The sequence below is a fragment of the Callospermophilus lateralis genome, chromosome 1 (genome assembly GCF_048772815.1).
Source record: "Callospermophilus lateralis isolate mCalLat2 chromosome 1, mCalLat2.hap1, whole genome shotgun sequence".
Taxonomy (NCBI): Eukaryota; Metazoa; Chordata; class Mammalia; order Rodentia; family Sciuridae; genus Callospermophilus; species Callospermophilus lateralis.
In genome coordinates this window covers 207,670,570-207,685,009 of record NC_135305.1, presented here as the reverse complement: position 1 = coordinate 207,685,009, position 14,440 = coordinate 207,670,570, and the positions used below count along the sequence as shown (strand labels likewise).

The 14,440-nt window shown below is 39.4% G+C and overlaps 1 protein-coding gene across 4 annotated transcripts in view; it reads left to right on the top strand.

Moving 5' to 3' along the window:
- The window catches only part of Kif9 (kinesin family member 9), a 64,718-nt gene that overhangs the window by 6,452 nt on the left and 43,826 nt on the right, over nucleotides 1–14,440 (top strand). For all 4 annotated transcript variants that reach the window (XM_076869910.1, XM_076869930.1, XM_076869919.1 and 1 more), the window contains 4 exons: nucleotides 629–726; nucleotides 2,643–2,808; nucleotides 4,182–4,288; nucleotides 7,218–7,442. In XM_076869910.1, the coding sequence (XP_076726025.1) occupies nucleotides 629–726; nucleotides 2,643–2,808; nucleotides 4,182–4,288; nucleotides 7,218–7,442 (596 nt within the window). The remainder of the gene's footprint in view (nucleotides 1–628; nucleotides 727–2,642; nucleotides 2,809–4,181; nucleotides 4,289–7,217; nucleotides 7,443–14,440) is intronic.

The window sequence follows — 14,440 nt, the reverse complement described above, 5'->3', positions numbered from 1 at the left end:
GCAAGCACTCTACCACTGAGCCACATCCCCAGCCCGCAAGGTATGTTAATGGAAAAAACAAAACTAGAGTGTGGTCGTGCATATCTGTAATTCCATTGACTCTGGAGGCTGAGGCTGGTGGATGGCAAGTTCAATGCCAGCCCAGGCAACTTAATGAGTTCTTCTCAAAATAAAAAATAGAAATAAATTGGCATGTTACTGAATCAGTACTCCTGGTTCAATTCCCAGTACTACAAAAAGAAAAACTACTTTTAGTGTATTTCATAACAAGCATATAATAGATGAGGCAAAGCATAAGGAGACTCATCTTACGCAGAATATTTCTAGAAACAACAGCTTAGAATAGGCCAACTGAAGGGAACATTCTTTCTTCTTTATATTTCAGTCTCTTTTGGGTCAATGGTAGAAAATGATGAAGCAGCCTTCAAAGCAGGAAGTACACATACCTGTTGAGCGGTGCACTATCCAGAGAGCATTGAAAGGCAGAGGTGAAAAGGAAGACTGGCTCTCAGGGGGATAGGGAAAAATGGGCTGCAGGTCACTCTCTTTGGATCTTCTTAAATGAATGACTCCTCTAATTGTTATTTGATGATGACTACTGAAAATTTCATTGTCCTCTTCTCTTTAGCTAGGATGGGTACTAGAAAAAAGGTTCATGCATTTGTCCGTGTCAAACCCACTGATGACTTTGCTCATGAAATGATCAGATATGGAGATGACAATAAAGTAAGTAGAATGTGTTTGCCTTTGCCTTCCTGGGTCCTTCTATCTCTGTTCTACCTCACTACAGTGTGATCCTATTTCCAAACAACTATTTAGGGACCAGGACAGAATTGATCCATCAAATCCAAATCACACCCTCAACGTTGAAGTTAAATGAGAAAGTTCATGAGGTTCCCATCTTTAATTGCCCTTTATTAACAATTTAATAAGTTTACCCTGCATTTTTCCACACCCATAAAATTTTCTGGTGATCGAATCTTCCATTATATAATTTCTCAGGGGTATAGTAAGAATGCATTGAGTTGAAGCAGGCATGGGGGCACATATCTGTAATTGCAGCGACTAGGCAGGCTGAGGCAGGAAGGTCACAAGTTTGAGGCTAGCCTTAGCAACTTAGCAAGACCCTGTCTCAAAATAAAAATTAAAAAAAAAAAAAAAAAAAAAACAACCAAGGGCTGGAGAATTTGGCTCAGTGGTTAAACACCCCTGGGTTCAATCGCTGGTACTAAAAAAAAAAAAAAAAAAAAAAAAAAAGTGTTGATTTGAGTTAATTATTGTTAAATTTATCCAAGCAGCAGGGGAGACTCTTATCAAGAGTACTGAAGATTTATTTACTCTGTACCTTCACCACTGTCCTAAGAATCTTTCTGAAGCCTTTGACAGGCCTAGAATAACCTGAGAGTGTTAGATGTGAAAATATGTACAGATCCATCTGGCCAGCATTGAGACATTTTTTTAAAAGAAGAATTCAAGGGCAATCTGCTCAAGACTTTAAGGTTCTAGCACACAAAAAAGAACTTAAATGTGGCATTATAAAATGTGCCCTACAGGGACTGAGGTTGTGGCTCAGCGGTAGAGCACTCGCCTCGCATGTGCAATACTCTGGGTTCAATTCTTAGCACCACATAAAAATAAATAAGTGAAATAAAGATATTGTGTCCACCCATAACTAAAAAATAAATATATTTTTTTAAAATGTGCCCTACAGTACATGTTTTCAATGAACATAGAAACAGAGCATTTTATATGTGTATGAACCAAACCTGTCTTCTTGGTCTTGGTTTTTCTCTGTGTGGCCAGGTCTTAGCTTTTGGATTACAGCAGCCAGTATATAGTTTCAGCAAGATAATTTTTACATCAGAATTCCCATCAAGAAGCTTGGAATCTTAAGAGGCATTGACCTTACCCAGTATATTCCTAAGCCAGCTGCTGCCACTGTGGCTGCAACGAAGATACATAAATCTAAAAATCTTGATTACAAGAAGGCTGGGCACCTTCAGTTTCCTCTAATACCAGTGAGTGACTGACGGTGTCTGGGAGGCCCAGAGCCTTTTCTGTGGCTACCTCATCATTACTCACGTTGGACTATGGTATATATGTAGAAATAGGTGCTTACCACAATGCAGAGCTGAGGGAGACCTTACCACTTTTAACCAGTGACAGGGCTCAAACCCAGGCTTCTGTCACCAAGTTCACTATTCCCTCTGACCTAATTCAAGGCCTCCTATACTTGTAGGATGTCTAAGTCTTGTTTACTAAGAACATGATAAATTGGTTTGACTCCATTTCATAGATGGGGGAGCCAAACAGCCACACCCTGTAAATGAGGATGAGAGACACAGAAACTAGGAAGTGCTTGTCTTCTTATCTTCCTCCACAGGGTGATATGGCCTCCCTGCAGGTGCTTCCTTCTTCTATACCAAATTGTTCATCCAGAATCTCATCTATATGGGAGTCCCTGCTCATCCTAAAGTTCACTAGCAACCTCAAAATGAGGTTGCTTCCTCGTTTTTCTCCAGGTCAGGCCTTTGGTATCAGTGGCTTTTTTGTACCTGACATATAATTTCCTTCCTTCTTTCTCTCTCATTCCCCCCTCTCCATCTCCCTCTCACCCCCTTCCTTTCTCTTTGTTTTCCTAGAGCATTGATATTCACTTAAAAAAAGATATTCGGAAAGGAGTTGTCAATAACCAGCAAACAGACTGGTCATTCAAGCTGGATGGGGTTCTCCATGATGCCTCTCAGGACTTGGTGTATGAGACAGTCGCAAAGGATGTGGTTTCTCAAGCCCTCGATGGCTATAATGGTAATTAAATTAATTAATTGTTGTTTTACCTAAGAACCTGAGGATCACTTTCTAAAGGAAGACATACAAATATTTTATGGTGAATAAAATAAAATATAAACTCACTAACATTTGTAGGCTCATTTTCCTGTCTCCATGTTCTTAATAGTGGAAAACTTCCTATTTGCTTGATGACATTGTGGGCATGCCTGACCCACTGCCCTAGGATCCTACTTTCATAGGATGATTAGAAGACCCTGGCTTTTTATAGGTTGTAGAGGTTCAACTATTATCCTGTTAAAATGTTAGTTTGACAATATGTCTTTATGATGAATTCGATGAAGTCTAAACATTTTTCTCTTAGCTTCCTGCTGGAAACTATTTCCATTTATTCTAACTTATTGTAATCCCTGTACTGTTCATATTCCAGTATAGAATTATTCATATTATCCCCAAAAGCTTCATCAGTGATTGATTTTTTCTCAACAAAGTAAAAACAGCTTTATTAAGAATATTTTAAAAACTTATTCAGTATAAGTTTATTAATCTTAAAACATGGGATCAGTGGTATAGCTCAGTGGTAGAGTGCTTCCTCTGTCAGGTCTGCTGTGTAAACACCCAGAAGCAGTCTTTGGGATGGGATCAAGCCAAAAGCAAGAGCAGATGGGAGCCCAGGGTGACTACATAGTTCATGTCTCAGAGCCTGGTGGTGATGCTAGACCTAAAGGATGTGAAAAGTACAAATGAAAAGTCTTTCAGGGTATTCAGTGGAACCAGATCAGGGATCAGTAATGAGGTCCATTTTTGGAAGTGACCTTGGACTAACTAGGAGCTCTCTTTGTCCTGTGGGAATCTGCAAATGTTGACAGGAAATGCCCTTTCTACTCTATCTCTTCCTGGAGATTTTAAAAGCCTTTTTTGTTTTTATGGATAAGTTGATGACTCTTGCCAGACCCAGACCCAAGCAGTTCATGACCTTGCAAGAGAAGGATGAGAGTCTAATGCTCCTGTTCCCTTCCTCATCTTTTAAGTAAAAGTTCCCACTCTTCACTTCCCTGAAACTCCCTGTTCTCAGAAGCTCTAGGACTAGAAGCTCCCTCTCTCCTTCTCTAGGCCCAGAACATCTCTTGGTGCATACAGCATTAGAGCACTGGGTGGACTACAAATTCAGGGCAGATACCCATGTTTTGACTGTTTATGTGTCATCAGTTTTTACTACTCCTTTGCTTGCCCATCCTCCTCCATGGTGGAATTCCTAATGTCTTTGGCCAATTCCCACTGGCTACCTTCATACCAAGGGTTCTGCTTGGCACTAGATATACTGGGGAATGGGAGAACTGTCCTTAGAATTATTTTCCTGGATGTCACTGAGATGTGTTCTGAAATGTTTGCAGGTACCATTATGTGTTATGGGCAGACGGGAGCTGGCAAGACATACACCATGACGGGGGCCACTGAGAATTACAAGCACCGGGGGATCCTCCCTCGTGCTCTGCAGCAGGTAGATAGTGGGCCCATGGGTGGGATGTCACATAGATCCCCTCTCTGCCATAGATGCTGACAATTCCAGATCAGCTAATAGAAATAATGGGATCTGGCCCTCAGAGGAGTTGCAGCCAGTACTGGTACCAGTACTACAGACAGAATAAATTCAAATGGTGGGGGGAGGGGGTAGAGGCCTCAGGAGACTAGAGGTTCAAACACCCACACTGTTTCCTCATTTGTAAAAGAGGGAGCAGGCATGTTCCAATAGTTTGTGATTCTGTAATTAAGGATTTGAAATCCTTCCTTGTTTTAACTAGTATAATGTAGGCTCTCTCAGAGCTACTTTACTGGCCGGCTTTGGCTTCTTTACCCAACATTGCCTTTAAAGAGCAAAGACAAGAAGTGAACCATGACCTGAGCTTTCAAAACTGTGTCAACTATGGCTCAGTGAAGTATGACTGAAGACAGAGCATAAAGGCCTTCCTTTGGGGCCTCCTAGCCTGGGTTCTGTGAAGACTATGTTTGGAGGAGGAAGCAAAAAACCTTCCCACTAAAGCATCTTGTGGTTTGACAGCCTTGTCCTATGAGAAGTATAGGTATCCTAGTATATCAACCATCTAAAGCTTCGGTATCTCAGTCTTCAGTTGTATAGTCCAGTGCCAACTAATAGAAATATCATGTAAGTCACATATGCAATTTTGAGTTTTCTAGTAGCTACATTTAAAAAATAAATAGGTGAAATTTTACTTATTTGGGGGATATTGGGGTTTGAACCCAGGGCCTCACACATGTAGGAAAGCACTGTACTGCTGAACTATATCCCCAGCAGTTGGGAGTTGCCACATAGGAATCAAGCACCCCTTAGCCTTGAACAATGAGAATGTGGAGATGTGGCAAGCCAGCCGTGGGCTGTGTGTGTGTGAACTATGAGCACTGAGTGCACAAAGTGGACTGAACCGACGTTGCCCCTCTGTTTAGGCGGGCCTCGCTCTGCTTATGATCCCCACACAGCTCATGAGATGGTCATGGCCTTCCTAGATGTCAGTCAGTCTGCTGACAGCGACATCACGAAACTAGACTCAACCCCCTGAAACCTGACCCCTTGCCTCAATTGAATGACTTCTCCCCAATAAAAGGGTTCAGCACATGCTCCTCTCTCTGTCTTTCCACGGACCCCTAAGGTCAGAGAGCCGTCATAACACCCAAAGGAAAAGTATTTCTCTGTCTCTGTGTGATGATTTCGTGCCAGCCAGGTTCACCTGGAGTGACCTTAAGTTTTAGTCATGGAATGTGACACCCAGCCCTTTTTAATTTTATTTTCAGAGAGGGGTCTCCCTAAGTTGCCCAGGTTGGCCTTGACTTTGTGATCCTCCTGCATCAGCCTCCTGAGTAGCTGGGAGTACCAATATGTGTGCCAACTACACCTAGTGTGAAAATAATTTTAACAATATAATTTTTTTATATTGTACTGGGGATGGAACCCAGAGGGTCTTTACTACTGAGCTACATCCCCACCCCTTTTTGTTTTTTATTTTGAGACAAGGTCTTGTTAAATTCCAAGGCTGGCCTTAAACCTGCAATCTTCTTGTCTCAGCCTCCCAAATCGCTTGGGATTACATACAAGTGTCACCATTCTTGGCTTAATTTTAGCAATATAATTTAACTTGGTATATTCAAAATATAATTTCCAAATGTAATTAGTATAAAAGTTATTGACATAGTTCACATTATTTTTCTATTAATAAGTCTTTGAAATTTTATGTATATTTTATACTTGGGGAGTACATTTCAATTTAGGCACTAAGTATTAGGCAGAATACCTGTATTCATATTTTGTAAAATTTCGAGTTGAAAAAGTAGATTTAGCTGGGTGTGGTGGCATTGTCTATAATCTCAGTGGGGCAGGAAGCAAGTACAAGGCCAGCCCCAGCAATTTAGTGAGATTTGTTTTTATCTTAGAGATCTTGTCTCAAAATAAAAAATAAAAAGAAATAAAAAGGGCTCAGTGGTTAAGCACCCCTGGGTTTAATCCAAAAAAAAAAAAAGAAGAAGAAAAAAGATAAAAAGTAGATTTACATACTAAAGTTGTTACAAACATACTTAAAAGTTTACTGATAAATGAAATACGTTTTAAATTTTAATTTACATAAAATTTTAAATTAAATTCATTTGCATTAGCAACATTTCAAGTGTACAACAGCCATCTGTGGTTACTATCTATCATTCTGGACATCTGAAGTCAAACCTCTTAGAAAATGTGAGACTTAGGATTATCAGCCCAATTCTCTATTTAACAAGGAAGAAAATTAAGGTACTGTGACTGAGGATGTAGCTCAGTAATGGAGTGCTTGCCTAGTATGTACGAGGCTCTGGGTTTAATCCCCAACCAAAAATAAAAGAAAAGAAAGAAAAGAAACTTAAGAGGGGGAAAAAACTTGTCCAAAGTCATGCTGGGGAGGATATTAGGAATAAAGGAAGCTGAATTCTGGCTTTGCCTCTATTCTTATTATCAGAGTGACTATAGAAAATTTTAATGCATGGAACTTTCCATAAATGGGAATTGCTCTTGCCTGCCTCCCACAGGGGATTTGTGAGGATGAAATTAAATAATAGATACAAAAGAGGTGTGTAGATATGGAGAATCCCATATGTAAGAGATCTTCACTTCAGAATCTTTTTCACTCATCATGCCTCTATTTCTTGGGACTAAATGAGTGTTAGCCAATCAGGTAGTCATGCTTCAAACAACTATAAGATGATAATTAATATCACCCACTGGACTAATCATAATAATTATTGATGATGACCATCATGCCAGTTAGACTATGATGAATTCCTTGAGGACAAGAATTGTCTTATACTTCTTGATCTTCTCTCCTGAGATAAGAGCAACCCTGGCTCTTGGAGTTCTGCCCTTGGTGACTGCTGTCCAATCTCCCATCTAGGTTTTTAGGATGATTGAAGAGCGCCCGACACATGCCATCACTGTGCGTGTTTCCTACTTGGAAATCTATAATGAGAGCCTGTTTGATCTCCTGTCTACTCTGCCCTATGTTGGACCTTCAGTCACACCAATGACCATTGTGGAAAATCCTCAGGGGGTCTTCATTAAGGGCTTGTCAGTCCACCTCACAAGTCAGGAGGAGGATGCATTCAGTCTCCTTTTTGAGGTGAGATGATCAAGTCAAAGGGCTCCTTTCCTTTCCTGGCCAACCTTTCCCTCCCACTCTCTCCCTCCTCCATCTTTAGTTTTCTACTTATTTTGAAAATAAATATATTAATATAAGCAAATCCAGTCAGAACTAAATAATATGAATAAAAAAGTTAATTTACAAACTTATTCCCTTAAGGCAACAATAATGTATATTTTAGTTTATTTCCTTCCAGCCTTTTTTCCTGGAGAATTTTTTTTTTTCTTTACAGAGTTGAAAGTATTTGTCTCTCTCACTCTTTCTCTTTAGTTAGCATTAAATTGTGAGCCCTTATAACATAGAAAAAATGAGGATAAACATCTTTAGCTAGGCATGGTGGTGCATACCTGTAATCCCAGATACTTGGGAGGTTGAGGTGCAAGGATCATAAGTTCAAGGCCATCCTGGGCAACTTAGACTATTTCTTAAAATAAAAGTACAAATAAAGCCAGGTACAGTGGCCCACACCTGTAATCCCAGTGACTTGGGAGGCTGAGGCAGGAGGATTGCAAGTTCTAGACCAGCCTGGACAACATAGACCCAGACTCAAAATAAGGGCTAGGAATGTAGGTCAGTGGTAGAATGCTTGCCTAGCATGTTTGAGTCCCTAAGTTCAGTTCCCAGGACTAGAAAACAAACAAAATTCTTACTATAAAAATGCTCTTACAGCCAGACAGGGTGGTGCTCACCTGAAAGGACGATCACAATTTTTTTTTAAGTTGTAGATGGACACAACACCTTTATTTAATTTATGTATTTTATTTTATGTGGTGCTGAGGATTGAACCCAGAGCCTCACACATGCCACACCCCCAGCCCCAAGGATCACATTTTTTTTTTTTTTTTTGGTACCCGGGATTGAATTCAGTGGCACTTAACCACTGAGCCACATTCCTAGCCCTTTTTTTTTTTTTTAAATTTTTTTTTAGTTATAGTTGGACACTACCTTTATTTATTTTTATGTGGTGCTGAGGATCGAACCCAGTGCTTCACACGTGCGAGGTGGGCACTCTATCACTGAGCTATAGTCCCAGCCCCCAGCCCTTATTTGTTATTGTTTTTTAAAATTTTCTTTTTAGTTGTAGATGGACATTATACCTCTATTTTATTTTTATGTGGTGCTAAGGATCGAACCCAGTGCCTTCCACATGTGAGGCGAGCACTCTACGAGTAAGCTACACCCCAGTGCCCCAGGCCTATTTTGTATTTTATTTAGAGACCAGGTATCACTGAGTTGTTTAGCGCTTCTCTAAGTTGCTGAGGCTGGCTTTGAACTCACGATCCTACTGCCTCAGGCTCCTGAGCCAGTAGGACTACAGACAAGCTCCACCTTTCTGGGCCCAGAATCACAAATTTGAGGCCAGCCTTAGCACTCTAGTGAAATTCTGTCTCAAAATAAAACACAAAAAAAAGCTGGGATTCCCCAGGTTCAATCCCCAGTAATCAACAAAGTGTATGTTATTCTTTTAAAAGTCATATAGGCTTGAACTCATACATTATTGGTAAAAATGTGAAATGATACAGCCAGTTTGACAGTTTCCTAAAAAAAGTTAACATATAAAAAATAAAATAAAATTTTAAATGAGACAAAAACCAAAAAACACAAAAAAGTTAAATATCAGGGTGTTTATTTTTTTGTTTGTGGTACAGGTGAATTGAACACAAGGCTCACACATGCTAGGCAAGAGCTCTACCACTGAGCTCCCATCTCCAATCCTAAACATGAATTTTATTACAGGACTTAGCAATTCTGTTCCTAGGTATCTACCCACAAGAAATGAAAGCATATGTATATCCAAAGAGTTATATGCATATGTTCCTAGCAGCATTATTCATAATAGCCAAAAGCTGGAAATAACGAAAACACTGTCAACTGGTGAATGGATAAACAAAATGTGGTACATCCATCCATACAATGGAAAACTACCTAGCAATAAAAAGAAATGGAGTGCTGATATGTACTACAACATGGATAAGCCTCAAACATGCTGAGTGAAAGAAGTCAGTCACAAAGACCACATTATTAAATGATTTCATTCACATGAAATGTCCAGAACGGTCACATCTATAAAGACAGAAAGCAGAACAGCGGTTGCTTTGAGGAGAGAGTGGGAAGTAATTGCAAATAGGCCCCAGGGAGCTGGGGGGTTGATGATGCAGCATTTCTAAAATAGGATGGTGATGATGGTGGCACAATTCTGTAAACTTAAGAAAAATCACCAAATTGTTTAGTTAAAATAGTAGATTTTATGGTTTTTAAATTATAAAAGGACTGGGGTTGTAGCGCAGTGGTTGAGTGCTTGCCTAGCATGTGTGAGGCACTGAGTTCTTTTCTCAGTGCCACACATAAATAAGTAAAATAAAGGTCCATCAACAACTATAAATAAATAAATAAATGTATATATATATATATATATATATATACACACACACACACACACACACACACACACACACACAAACACAAACATACATACACACATATATTTATGTTATTATAATCAGTAAAACTGCTTTGAAAAAAAAAGTCAAAGTCACATAAGTGTCCTCTGGGTGATTTATGCCTGAATCCCTTGAGTCTACCAAGAAGAAAAAGCCTCCCTGGTGGCAGCAATGGGGCATTCTTGTTGTTCCTGACATTTCGTTTTGAAGAATGATGTTTGCTGTAAGTTTCCAGTGACTATAATAAAAGTTAAAAAGGTCAAAGCTTTTGGAAAGTTTTTAAACATGAATAAGAATTTATATTCATACCCCTTAGAAGTAGCCACCATTTTGACTAATAAGATAATCATATAATAATAATAAGATAATTAGCTTGGTCTTTTTTTTTTTTTTTTTTTAATTGGGGATTGAACCCAGGGATGCTTTGCCACAGAGCTACATCTCCAGCCTTTTTATTTTTAATTTTAAGACAGGGTTTCTTTTAGTTGCTTAGGACCTCACTAAGTTGCTGAGGCTGGCCTTGAACTTGGGATCTTCATGCCTCAGCCTTTGGAGTCACTGGGATTACAGGCCTGTGCCTGGTTACTTACCATTCTTGAAAGTATGTTAGCCTGGATCCTCTAAGAAGCAGATGCCAAGATGGGATTAAATATGCAAAAATGTTATTAGGGAAATCCCTGAGTCAAGGAATAGGAAGGGTAAGGCTGGAGGGATCCTACAGACTACATTCCAGCTCTTCTCATGCAAAAGGCAAGAACTGCCATATATATAAGGAATGTTCAGCGAGGCTATTGGGGGCCTTGAACCAAAGTTGGCCCCAAAAGAATGGATATGTATTAATATTCATGTTACACTCAGTCCTTTCTTGGAAGCAGTCCATAAGAGCATAGTGTTTTGATTTCCTAGTGCTGCATAACAAATGACCACAAAATGAATAGCTTAAAATAACATACATAGCCGGGTGAGGTGGCGCATGCCTGTAATCCCAGCAGCTTGGGAGACTGAGGCAGGAAAATCGCAAGTTCAAAGCCAGCCTCAGCAAAAGAGAGGTACTAAGCAACTCAGTGAGACCCTGTCTCTAAATAAAATCCAAAACAGGGCTGGGGATGTGGCTCAGTTGTTGAGTGGCCATGAGTTCAATGCCCAGTACCAAAACAAAACAAAACAAAACACATTTATTATCTCACAGTTTCTGTGGATCAGGTGCCTAGGTTTAGCAAGGGTAGGTCCTTTGCAGGGTCTCATCAAGGTGTTATTGACTGGGCTTTTTTTTTAGGGTCCTCTTCTGAGCTTATATGTGGGCAGAATTCATTTCCATGAAATTCTAGAACTGAGATTCCATTGTTGTAAGCTGGTGGCTGTCCTCAGCTCCAAGAGTCTGCTCACAGTTGTCATGTGGCTTTTTCATTGGGGTCTTCCTAGGGACCTCAAGATATAGCGACTTCTTTCCTCCAAGTCAATTACAGAAAGTTTTTAAAGGCTCTCCTGATTAGGTCAGGTCTTCCCAGGATAATCTCCTTTTGATCTATTTTAAGTCAGCAAATCTCTTCACCTTTATCATATTCAAGCTACAAGATCAAGGAGATGGGGGTGTATACAGAGGCACAGTTGATTGGCAATAACACATGACTTCCATGAAAACATGGTGATAGATTTCAGAGCCTAGCAGCTGAGGGGCTCAGTAAGTTATGCTCCTTATGGAAGAAGAGCTGTGACATGCTTTTTTAAATCTCCAGGTGGAGATTGAATCTCCAGGGCACTTTACCACTGAGCTCTATCCTCAGCCCTTTTTATTTTTTATTTTAAGCCAGGGTCTCTTGTGATCCTCCTGCCTCAGTCTCCCAAGTTGCTAGCATTTCTGGTATGCACCACCATGCCCAGTTTGTTAGATACATTCTTGTGAGCAACACAAAAAAAGTAATTTTTGTGTGTGGTTGCTTTAAAAAGTTTATTTTAGCTTTTTTTTTTTCCTGCAGTCTCACTATAAATGATGTGATTTGTAAAAACTTTTTTTTTGTCATATTACGAATTTATTGGTTCTCCTGAACCTGTGTATTGTTAATTTTTATTATTTGGGGGAAATTTTTCAGCCTTTCTCTGTTCAATAATATTTTTTTCATTCTCTTATTCATATTCTTCTTAACTCTAACATAAGACCTCACACCAATCCTCTACGGCTCTCACTCCATTTTTTCTATCATTTTGTCTGATCCCCCACCACACACAATACTAGGGATTGAACCCAGAGGTACTGTACCACTGAGCTACATCCCCAATTTTGAGACAAGGTCTCACTAAGTTTCAGAGGCTGGCCTGGAACTTGTGATCTCCTTGTGCTAACCTCCTGAGTCACTGGGATTATAGTCATATACCACCATGTCTGGCTATGATGCATTTTTGATACCTTTGTGATCTTGCTTTTAGTTAACTAATTCTGTCTTCTTCTTGTCTAATCTGCTGTCAATCATATCCACTAAGTTTTTAATTTTGGATATTGTGGGTAGGGTTTGTTTCTAGGAGTTTTATTTAGTTCAAAAGTGCTATGTCTTATAATTTTCTCACATAAAGATAATTTTAAACTGGTTATTTCTTTTTTTGTTTATTTATTTAAACATGGTAAATATAATTATTTAATTTTTTATATTTCTAATGACTGAAGTCTGTAGGATTTTCCACTTATTCACTTTTACAGTTTTTTTAGTATTTATTTTTTAATTTTTTTTTAAAGAGTGAGGAGAGAGAGAGAGAGAGAGAGAGAGAAAGAGAGAGAGAGAGAATTTCAATATTTTATTTCTTAGTTTTTGGCAGACACAACATCTTTGTTTGTATGTGGTGCTGAGGATCGAACCCGGGCTGCGCGCATGCCAGACGGGTGCGCAACCGCTTGAGCCACATCCCCAGCCCAATATTTATTTTTTAGTTGTAGTTGGACATAATACCTTTATTTTATTTATTTATTTATTTATTCATTTATTTTTTGAGAGAAAGAGAATTTTAATATTTATTTTTTAGTTGTCGGTGGACACAACATCTTTGTTTGTATGTGGTGCTGAGGATGGAACCTGGGCCGCACGCATGCCAGGCGAGCGCGCCACCACTTGAGCCACATCCTCAGCCCCTATTTTATTTATTTTTATGTGGTGCTGAGGATTGGACCCAGGGCCTCGAACGCACTAGGTGAACGCTCTGCCACTGAGCCATAATCCCAGCCCCTACATTTTTTTTTTATAGTTGTAGATGAGCAGCATGCCTTTATTTATTTTTGTATGTGGTGCTAAGGTTTGAATCCAGTGCCTCACACATGCTAGGTACTTGCTCTGCCACTGAGCTACAGCCTCAGCCCTACAATTTTTTTAATATTTATTTTTTAGTTGTAGTTGGACACAATACCTTTATTTTATTTGTTTACTTTTATGTGGTGCTGAAGATCGAACCCAGAGCCTCTCATGTGCTAGATAAACGCTCTATCCTTGAGCCACAACCCCTACCCTACTTTTACAATTTCTTATTTTCTTGTATGCCTATTTATCTTTGACTGTGTGCTAGTTATTGCTATTGGAAAATTATTTGTGGAAACTTCCCACTGGCCTAAGAAGAATGTGCATTCCAAAGAGAGATTTTGAATTTGCTTCTGTCAGAGCCTGTGGGGACAATATCATCGAGGGACCACCTTAGCTTTAGGTTCTCAGGCCCACCAGACTGGGCCACAACTTCTCAGGGGAGGTTTATTTATTTATTGCTCTTCTTTCCCCTTTCTTCTTTGTCCATTTATAAAATGCTTCTCTATATTATTGTAGAGTTGACTGTTGGGGTAGATTGTTTGATTTCTCTCTTGCCCGGAGGGTAGAGTCTTTGGAGTGTCAGCTTAATGTTTATGTGATTGGGTTGGTTGGAGGTCTTCTCTATGAATCTTCTTCTTGGGCCAAGTGCAGGCTTTGATTGTTTTTTCCCCTTACCCAGTGAAGCTGTTGTTGAGGTTTTCTAGTATGGACAAATATCCTTAGGACAAAAAACAACCTTAGTGCTCTGATTGTATCATTACTTCTCTGGAACAGGATTCTCCCAGAATCCTGTTTTCTACTTATCTTGTCAGCTTTCACATTTTAAAGATGATGTTAGGGATATTTTTATCAAGCACCTTTTTTATAGGAGGATTTGTCTATATAATGTATCTGCTATTATTTCATCCTCATTGAAAGACTGTGTTACTAGGCATAGATTTTGAGACTGTTATTTTTTTCCTCATCATTTTGAAGGTGGTATTTCTCTTTCTTCAGCTTCCATAGGTGCTCTTGAGAAACCAGCTTTTAGTCTACCCACCAGCTGTTCCTTTGTGAGCAATTTCTCTTTTCTTCCTGGTAGCATTTAGATCTTTTCTGGGTCTTTTGGCATTGTGTAGTTTCCCTCTGATGAAGGTATTGTGCAGGTTTTGTTTTGTTGGGGGGTACTGGGGATTGAACTCAGAAGAACTTGACAACTAAGCCATATCCCCAGCCCTATTTTGTATTTTATTTAGAGATAGGGTCTCACTGAGTT